The sequence below is a fragment of the Austrofundulus limnaeus genome, unplaced genomic scaffold (genome assembly GCF_001266775.1).
Source record: "Austrofundulus limnaeus strain Quisiro unplaced genomic scaffold, Austrofundulus_limnaeus-1.0 Scaffold3, whole genome shotgun sequence".
Classification (NCBI taxonomy): Eukaryota; Metazoa; Chordata; class Actinopteri; order Cyprinodontiformes; family Rivulidae; genus Austrofundulus; species Austrofundulus limnaeus.
In genome coordinates, this window is record NW_013952405.1 from 7,368,734 (window position 1) to 7,378,774 (window position 10,041).

Genomic DNA, 10,041 nt, shown 5'->3' on the forward strand with positions numbered 1-10,041 from the left:
AGCTAAGAGTAGTAAAAGTCTAGGTAGAAGCTAAAAGTAGCAAAACATATCAACACCTTTCAGTGAGTTCACCTGAAACTCCTCAGACTGAAAAAGTCTCTTGGGAGACTAAATGTTTCATTGAAGAAGAACCCTTCCAGAGGACCTATTTTTCTTTTTAATTTTTCTACCTGGATTACTGAGATGCATCAGGACAGGCCTAGGTGATTATTCTGTGTCAATAAGAAAACTAAYAAGCAGGAAAACATTGATGTGAAGGCTGAATCAGGATTTTCTCCCAAATAAAAGGAGTGATTCTTATAAGTGCCACCTACTTGATCTTTAAAGTTATCCAGAGTGGGTGGATTCRTTTTCAGTTCATAGTCAGCATACAGCTCAGCTTCCTCTGTGCTCAAAACGTGACCATAGAGCAGAAACTGCCTCATAAACTCAGACCTAAAACATAGATTTAAAAAAAATTAATTAAATGTAATTTTTTGATATGAACAAATCGGATCAAATAAATTTTGCAGCCACATCCATCTGACCTGTCATCAGTCCATAGGTAGCTGTAGCTAGAAAATGAAGCCTGGAAATCCTTGACCTTAAAACAAACACAATCTTTATTACTATTGAATTTCTATATAAATCTCGATCAGGGAGRAATGAAAAAAGTCACACACCTTAGCGACTGATGCACGAGCCCGTGAGCAAATGACATGACACATCTCGGATAAATCTTCCATTTCATTTATGTCTTGCTACACAATGAGAAATCAAGATTGCACACATCAAATATGTTTGTGTATTTGTGTATGAATACACTCTGTGAATATATAATCTAATCTGTCTGCCACCTGATAGTTGTTTGGGTGCGTGTGGGCTGCCACTCTGGGAACAAAGGAAGGCATGTTCATGATATTGGCCACCATTTTATCCACAATCTCATAGAAGTTACCACCACAGTTTAGGTCCAGTGCAGGGTCAAAGGTCATCTCATTGCCGTTGAGCACCAGCTTGATTTCAAACAGCGGAGTAAGACACTGAGCTGTATCGGTGTTGTCCATGAGGTACTGCAGGGAGCAGCGGACCGCGTTAGAGAAGCCTGAAACAATCATCCTGTCCACATATTCTGCATAAGCCCTCCATTCTTCCCTGTCTGCATCTGCTACACCCATCAGGGACTGGTTCTCCTAGATCACAGTGGGATAGAAAAAAAAGCGGTGATTGAGTTTTGCAGATGTTTACATGGACAGAGATCCAACATTAAGGTGGTGACGCTACCTGCAGCAGTTTGTGTATCTGTTCCCCTGTGCTGCTGATGAGAGCACGTTGTTTGGAAACGCTCTCATCGATTTCAGAGAAGTTAAGTAGAGCAGAATCATGAGGCTTTCTGGTGATGAAAGCCCGGTTGCTGAATTTGCCCATGAGTGCCTGAATGGCTTCAATGTTAGCTTTACCCTTCTCAACTCGACTAGAAAGGCTCTGATAAAAGAAAAAAGCCGCAATTGCAAAAATTGCTTTTGTAATTGACAGATATTTACGCTAACCAGGCACATTTTGTTTTCTACACAAACAGAACCTGCTTCTCTACAGAGTGTACAAAAATCAAAGTACCTTGACCAGTTCGTGTGTACACTGAATGTAGTCCCAAAGTTCATCCTGAGCCCAGGTCACCTCCAGGAGGGCTGGACTGAGCTGTTGTCTCACCCCGTCCATCTCGYCTTTCACCAGCCCCAGCTCCACAGGCAGGATGGTGCTGTGGAGCTTGTTGTACCACTGGGTCACCAGGGTCAGTGTCTGTGTATACTACATTACAGAGTGCAGCATTAACACACATTAAGTCATTATAGCCATGCATGTAACAAACAGAACTGTCCAATATTTACCCACCATGCAAAGTCTTTCTTGTTTGGAGTAAAGATGCAGAGCTGCTTCAGGGATGTTTTGGTTCCTCAGCATGCCCAGATATTTGACCTCCTTCAGCACAGATGTTAGCTGGGGAAAACAGCAGGAGAAKAAAGTATAGCACATGATATTATAAGAAAAAAGCCTGCTCATTGTTAAATTATAGCTCTGGCTTTGACTGGTGATTATTAGCGAACACTAACGATTTCTTTTCTGTAAAATTTGAAAGAGGTTCCCTAAACACCTTACATGGACACAAACACTTGTAAGATTTGTTGTAGATGGAAAGTGGCCTCAACCCGAAGCAAACAGGATTAGTAAAATGCAACAGACAGACAAAACCCTAAACAATTTAAAAGGCAAAAAGAAATAAATTTAACCAGTCTACTGTAAAGTTAAGATGCTTGGTGCTTACAGCAGGACTGAAGTTGACCTGGAAGAGGCCTGAGTCAGGATCCAGAGTCAGTAACGGCTCTTTGAGATTCATTTGGCAGACTTCCTCCAGCCCCTCTGTCCACTCAGTGAACAGCTCCTCGTCTTGCTTGTCCAAAACCTCAAGAACACGTTCACACTTCCTGAGCACGTCGTCTGCCTCAGCACACCCCAGAGGCCTGGAGGGAGTAAGAGAAAATATCTTATTTATACCTCGCGCAACCAAACTTACATCATATTAGCTTGAAACGTTGCCAATGATCGATTTAAGCTTTTAATTGTGCAAAATTGTCAGTGTTTAACAGAACTGTTTCTTACGCGTGTGCCAGCTGGCAGAAGTTGCTCCTGTTTGTGAGGATGCGATTGCGAAGCTCCTGAGACCATTTGAGGTTACCGGCAACTGGAGGCAAATTTTTTCCAAGGACTGCGCAACCAGACTGCAGCTGAAACACACAATTTATTAGATATTTATCTGTTGACATTTTTTTAACAAGTGTGATTGCAAATATAGCTTTTTTGACCCTGTCAGATTACAACACCTTTTCATAGTGTTGTGGTTTTTATACATAAAACACATTAGTTAAAATAGAAATTACTAAAAGAGGTTGTAGGTATATTACTTCAGCCTGTCTCACCCCTTCTCTATGTTGATCCAGTAGAAACTGGCAGTGGTTTATTTCTTTGTTGAACATGTCCAACAACACACTGTAGTTTGGAGAAAACAGCTCCTGGATCCCTGGTCTCTCAAGGAGAGAACCAAAAATCTTTAACAACTAGATGAGAAACAAATAATCATAAGTTTTAGTGATGAAAATAACATAAAAAACTTCAAACCAGAAATGACTCATTAAATCTCGTCAACATGGAGGAAATTGTGAAGTAGCTTTTTTTTTGACACAATATTCTCTGTATTTTTACCTTAAAGGCTGAATTTAAGTTTTTCGAGTGGTGAAAAGCCAAGTTTAGAACAGTTCCCAGCCTTTGGTCAAAATCTATGTTCTGCTCCACAAAACTCTTGAAGTGACGCACAAAATCCTGCAAGAGACGAGAGAGATTACTTTCTGGGAGTGATTGAAAAGCTTCGATTCGGTCTGTATTTTTTGTGCAATTTCCCTTTCATTAAATTTTCAGTGCCGCCTTTTAACTTCTCCTTAGCTCAGTTAATCAGTTTTGGCTGGAACAGCACAAACACTTGAGGAAAATACATTATGACACAAATCAATTTAAGATTGAGTTTCTGTTCTGAGTCACACTGGAAGCTGTTGTAAAATAAAATTTACATCTAGTAAATTAAATATTGATGCACTGAGTAATAATGACTCCCGCCACTGCTTCTTTGTGTGTTGCTTAGCAACTCCTTTGCTTTATTACCTTTCAATTACTGCACTGCTGGGCAGAAAAATAACGTCTAATTGTTATTTTTGATTTTTGGGCTGTGCCTGTTGATGGCACAAATAAATCACAATGACTTACAGCCCTTTGGGGCCTGATAACATAAACAGCAGTGTGACATCAACGACAACAGCGGTTTCAGGGGGTCTCACATCATTAGAATAGTCTAAAGGGTCGTATTTGCTTTCTCTCAGGGTCCGCCAGCGGTCATGAAACTCCTCACGCATGCTGAAGACCATTTCACTCAAGACTTTTCCTCTTGATCCCCCCAGTTCAACCTTCTCCAGCTTCAGAAAGTCCAGGGCCGTTGCAAAAAGTTCCTACACACAAGAGGGGAGACAACACTTAGAGAAAACTGACAGAAACGTGACAGATGTCAAACCKCACATTGCCACCTAAGTCATACGTTGTTCTTCTTCTGTCCACGTTTACACAAATTTTGGAGTAATTTCCTTTCTGTAATGTCAGTACTTTTGGAATCCAGATTCAAAGAGACTATCTAATTGCTATTTTTAGATGGCATTTGGATATTTAGTGATAAAAGTATATGATGCAGTCTAGACTAATTTCTGGTACTTAGCATCTAAAACAAAATAAGAATAATGGAAGTTTCAGTTATGATCTCAGACCAAATTCTGAATAAAGTTTGGTTTTCAGTGTTCTRCTTTCATAAAACACTGGTTGTATGTTGTTTTATTAATTTCAAGAATTTAGCAAAATGCTTTTCAAACGAATGGAAAATGCAGCGTTTTGAATAGACCTTTTACAAAACTTTCCAGGGAAGTACACCCAGACGCCCCTAGAACTGCTTCACTCCACAGCTGCTCGTTAACATGAACAGGTGTTCCTCGTTACCGTCAGCAGATGCTGGCAGGTACAAGGTAGTCCTCTGGTATTTTGTTTCAAATGAATTGTATTGTTAACTATTTTAGTTAGAAAACCTGGTTTCTAAAATTAAACAAATAATATCAAAGACAAAACTATTTAATTTGGTGTGTAAATGTATGTAAATTCACAATGAGATTTAGAAAACTGCACACGAGGCGCCACCTGAAATCTTGCCTAGGACGTCAAATCGGCTAGGGCCGGCCCTGAGTTTACGACTATCTTGCGGCACAGAAACTTTTTTATTTACAAATTAATTAAAAAATGTTAACAATGAAAGACTTGTCCATCCAGCCTTAAATGTTGGAGCCAGAGTCTGACGCAGAACCAGAGGAGAATGAAGATTACAAAATTGTAGTTGGTAAGTGCAGATTTGGGTTTGATCTATTATTTCTTTGATAGTGGTTCTTAGCAAATTTTTTTTATACTATTAAAAATAAAGCCTATGAAATACAAATAACAGAGAAACAGACAGATATTTATAATGCAGGTTGCTTTAAAACGGACAACAAAATGCCAGTTGGGTTTGTTCTGCTGTAAAATGGTTTTGTCGATAGATTTGTTTGTGTGTGTGTGTGTGTGTGTGTGTGTGTGTGTGTGTGTGTGTGTGTGTGTGTGNAAATGTGTGTGTGTGTGTGTGTGTGTGTGTGTGTGTGTGTGTGTGTGTGTGTGTGTGTGATCTTCTGAGTGCTCTGCCTTCAAAAACTCACACACCTCGATCATAAGTAGCCTTTCCATGATGCAGTCTAAACGCTTAAAGACGATTGTTTCCGGGAAGTCCCACAACTTTATGTTCTGGGTGTTTTTGTAGTAATTTGGGATCAGCAGACGGTAAGTGTGAAACAACTCCTTGAAGGTACGCAGAAGCGAAACACTAATCTGGACTCGCTCCATCCCCTCCTCAAGCTCCAGTTTAAACAGCTCTTCAGGGAGGAGGTACGCAAAAGCCTTCAGACACAGAAAAGATAAAGGCATAAGGTGCTTTGTTTCACTTCTCCTCTAATGTGTGTACAGTTGCTTATGTCGGTACCTTTTCAATGATCAGGTTACTGAACTCCTGCAGGAGAACCACCATGCGCTGTGGAGTGCAGTAGTACTTGGAATGACTCCAGATGAGGCAGAGAGTGTGAAAAAGAGGCGGCAGCAGAGCTTCCATCTGGGGGAAACCTCTCTCCTCTAAGTTGGTGATYTGTCTCCTCAGAGGGCGCAGATACAGATCTATGTCCTCTGCTTCCAGCACAGCTGTAGGAAACCCATCCAGGAGGATTGGTGGATGACAGAAACAACAACAAGTGACTGAGATGATGTCTTTGATCCATTTTATTTTTAGAAACCATGCATATATGATTCCCACCACACCATAACTGCTAAATGAGCTTGAGGACAAAAAAATTGAAATGTCTTCATTTCAGTAATGTGTTCAAACAGTGTTTGATTTGTTTACGTCTTGTAGATGACAGAGTTAGGAAATGATGATTTACCCTCATTGACTTTGACACAGACAACATTAAAGGCAGAGTAGTAACTGCTATTCACACGTCTCAGGATCTCCATGATCTGCTCCACTTTGGAGCTCTGGATCTGAAAACAGGACATCAGGCACCTTACTGACAGTTGAGCCGATTTTGTTACCAAAATTAAAATAATATCTGGGTTTGTCATTTGTTTAGCATTTATTGCAGGGAAACAATGAATTCTGCATTTTAAAATGTAACTTGCAAGTTTCAAAGTATTTCAAGACTTTGTTGCACAATTTTTGTTAAATTAATATAAAAAATCTTGATTGTACTGTTGGTAAACGTAGTTAAAAAAGCTGCTTGCTTAGACACTTTTATGTATATTAAACATGATGTGCAAAAACATAAAAGTAAAGAAATATTATTATTTTTTGCAAAACATTCTAAAAGTATCTTCTGAAACTTCAAAAGCTTTATGAGTGGTGCCTGCAGTCTTGAACMTTTCCAATGAATTGGGTGGATCCAGCCCAATTTTTTAGTTACAAAATTTGTTTACTTTATTTTGGTATTTCACACTTATTAACAAACAAAGACCATTTTCTCCAAAGATACAATGTGAATGCTGAGCACTGCATGGCTTTGCTGAAGATTTTTGAAGAAGCTGAAACTGAAATTTCAAATGTAAAAGGAACAACACAAATCARAACACCTGCTAAAAGGAGCTACATGCTAACTAGAAGCTAACGTGATATACTGGCCAGATGCTAAAAATAACAAAAACCTTCATAGAAGCTAAAAGTAGTAAAAGCCAAAAGCTGCAACAAATCGGCTAAAAGGTAAAAGTTGCAAAAATTAGTAAACAGCTCAGTAAAAAACTTTCTGAATGTAGCAAAAGGCTAGCTGAAAGCTAYGAGTAGCAGAATGGTAGCTAAAACTAAAATTAGCATAGGAAAATATAAACAGTATGTAAACAAAACTATTTTTTGAGGGAATTAGAGCAATCTCTTGCCCATGTGAGGAAATTAACCTTTATTTAACCAGACAAATCCTACTGAGATCTTGRCCTTTTTGCAAGGGAGGCCTGGAACTGAAGACAACTAAGGCAACCTACTACTGTATACATGTCTTTGGTCTGTGCGAGGAAACTAAAGTACCCTGAGGAGACCCACACAAGCAAAAGAAGAACATGCAAATTCCAGACAGAAAGACCCCAATGATCCCAAACCAAGGATCAAAACCAGCGCCCTCTTCCTGTGAGGCAACAGTGCTAACTACTAATCCACCATGCTGCCAATTTTAAAAATAACAAAACCAGACGTCACAGCACCTAGCTCCTAAACTGAGCTGATTGTTTTTATCTATGCATGGTTAAAAATAGACAACTATGCAAATGTAGATTCTGCTAAAGATTGAACAAAAAGTACAAAAAATAAACAAATAAACCTCAAAATAATAGCAGTAATAATGTTTTCTTAAGCACCACTCAAAGTAGAGTACAAACAGTAACAAGTCTGTTTTGCAGTTTTATCTGTTATTTTTATATCTGCACACCCAGACCTTGAAGCAAATCTCCAGTGAAGTGGAAACCCACATATTGTGCTCCAAGGGAAGAAGAAATATTAAGAGGACTTTGAAAGGTCAGCATCTGTTAGGAAATTCAAGCTTGAACTGCCTAACTCCCTTTTTTTGTCTGCACTTGTTACTTTTTTTATTTGTTTTGCTTTGTGTGTGGTCAGCACAACTCAACAACACAACAACAAACTCAAGATCTAGAGTTACAAAACACCAACGGTAATCTTTACAGAAAAAAAATGACATTTTCTGTATTACTGACAGTTTGGCGTTAGAGTTTGCAGTATATTTGACATGAAGCACTCCCCTGCTAACTTTCACACAGCTAATGTCGTACTTGTGCCTGGATGCCCAGCAGGTTTTCCCTCTGAGTGGCCCAAAACTGGAGCTCTACGTTGGGGCCTGGGTGGTCTCCCTGTAGCAGGCACATGCCCGAGTCTTTCTTCAGCACATCCCAAATCTGTCCAGACCAATGAACTATCAAAGTTTCTATAGAGTGTAACAAGCCATGGTCCAGTGGCCATCCAGCTGGGCTGTGGGGGGCAGACAGTGAGGGGATCCGTGAGGATAAAAACAGCAGCAGTGTGAGCTATGGAACATAAAGGTTCCTCGGGCAAGAACTCTGAAAAGGAAGAAGATGTTCTCTCTAAACCTAATGTCATCAMAGTAAAGTCATGAATCTTTTTAATTAGTTTGAATCACTCAAAAACTGTAAGGTTTCACCATTAATGTTACTTTCTTTCTGCTTTAATTCTGCAAAATACAAAGCAAATGATGATGATGATGATAATAATAATAATAATAATAATAATAATAATAATAATAATAATAATAATAACCCACATRTGTTGCTTTTAGAAACATAAMCTAAATGAGATACTTTTGTCCCAACTTACAGGAAGTAGCTATAATATTACAACCCCATTTCCAGTGAAGTTGGGATGTTGTGTAAAACAGAATACAATGATTTGCAATTCTTTAAAAACCTATATTCTATTGAATATGCTGCAAAGATAAGATATTTAAGGTTGAAATGGATAAACTTTATTGGTCTTTTGCAAAAATTTACTCATTTTGGATTTGATGCCTGCAACATGTTCCAAAAAATTTGGGACAGGGGCAATAAAAGACTGGGGACATTGAAAAATACTTCAAAAACACCTGTTTGTAGCATTCCACGTGTGTTCGTTGGAAACAAGCGAGTGTCGTGACTGTGTATAAAAGGGGCATCCCTGAAAGGTTCACAAACATGGATGAGACAGTGTTCACTACTTTGTGMATAACTGTCAGCAAACAGTCCAACAGTTTAGCAACAACACTTCTCAACGTACAGTTGCAAGGAATTTAGGGATTACAGTCCATAATATCATCAAAATATTCAGAGAATCTGGACAAATCTCTGCAAGTAAGAGGCAGTTCTGTTTTTATTTATGTTTTACACATCGTCCCAACTTCATTGGAATTGGGGTTGTATGTGGAAAATTAGACAATGTCTTTAAAATATTGCGCAATAAAGTAAAAAGACTAGATTAAACCACTWCGAGGTATTTTGTTACATTTTAAACATTCACCCAAACCTGAATACAATATCTTGAGGCCGTGCCCGCTCCACACACAGGGGCAGGGGTAGCAGAGTTTTTCCTTCTGCTCGGCCTCTCAGGGTCACCACTTTGCTCCGCAGCTGCTCCAGGTGTTGATGGATGTCATCAGAAACCACCTGTGGCCAGTCCTCGTGGTTCAGTCCGTTGGACAGAACACACACCAGAACCTGCATGAACACAATGGCTGCTCCAGATGTGTAGACATTTTACACACGCACACTTTTTTAGTCTAATTTTGCTGTACAAGCAAAGAAAAACCATACACGCACAGACATCACGAACACACATTTATCCGACCTCAGAGATGATGACAGGTAGGTGCTCCAGTGGATATCCAGGTATTTCTCCCAGCCTGATTTGGTGTCTGAAGTCTTGGCGGGAAATTCTCTTCACGCCTTTTTTCAGCACGCACAGGAGCTTTGTCTTCCATGGTGGAGATGACTTCACGGGTGCAAAAACAGTAGGAATGCTTTCAATAGCATTGAAAGCACCAGAAATAAGTAGTGACTTATTTCCAAAAAACATGTCCGTTAGATGGAGTAAGAAACAGCAGGTTTATGAGACATAAGCCTATGTCTCATAAGCTACATGTTATGTTTAAAAAGCATATAAATATATTTTGTGTTGGTATGCTTTAAACATGTATGTAAAAATATGAAAAACCTTTTGATACTAACTTCTTTTAAATAGATAAATTTATAGTTTGATTAAACAAACTAATCTGTCAAACATTTACTTTAGGCCACATGTGTCAAATTTAAGGCCTGTGGGCCAAATGCAGCCTGCGGGTGACTTCTGACTGGCCCACTCAAAGC

General features: G+C 39.2%; 1 protein-coding gene across 1 annotated transcript in view; it reads right to left on the bottom strand.

Moving 5' to 3' along the window:
* Nucleotides 1-10,041, bottom strand: part of dnah9l (dynein, axonemal, heavy polypeptide 9 like) — a 47,275-nt gene that overhangs the window by 35,879 nt on the left and 1,355 nt on the right. Inside the window, exons 2-19 of the mRNA XM_014020710.1 lie at nt 9,524-9,667; nt 9,203-9,393; nt 7,963-8,158; nt 6,078-6,177; nt 5,627-5,838; nt 5,311-5,544; nt 3,864-4,031; nt 3,238-3,354; nt 2,955-3,092; nt 2,638-2,762; nt 2,303-2,498; nt 1,873-1,977; nt 1,597-1,788; nt 1,264-1,464; nt 837-1,172; nt 663-740; nt 528-583; nt 315-435 (exon numbers count right to left, since the gene is read on the bottom strand). Of these exons, the coding sequence (XP_013876164.1) occupies nt 315-435; nt 528-583; nt 663-740; nt 837-1,172; nt 1,264-1,464; nt 1,597-1,788; nt 1,873-1,977; nt 2,303-2,498; nt 2,638-2,762; nt 2,955-3,092; nt 3,238-3,354; nt 3,864-4,031; nt 5,311-5,544; nt 5,627-5,838; nt 6,078-6,177; nt 7,963-8,158; nt 9,203-9,393; nt 9,524-9,667 (2,910 nt within the window). The remainder of the gene's footprint in view (nt 1-314; nt 436-527; nt 584-662; nt 741-836; nt 1,173-1,263; nt 1,465-1,596; nt 1,789-1,872; nt 1,978-2,302; nt 2,499-2,637; nt 2,763-2,954; nt 3,093-3,237; nt 3,355-3,863; nt 4,032-5,310; nt 5,545-5,626; nt 5,839-6,077; nt 6,178-7,962; nt 8,159-9,202; nt 9,394-9,523; nt 9,668-10,041) is intronic.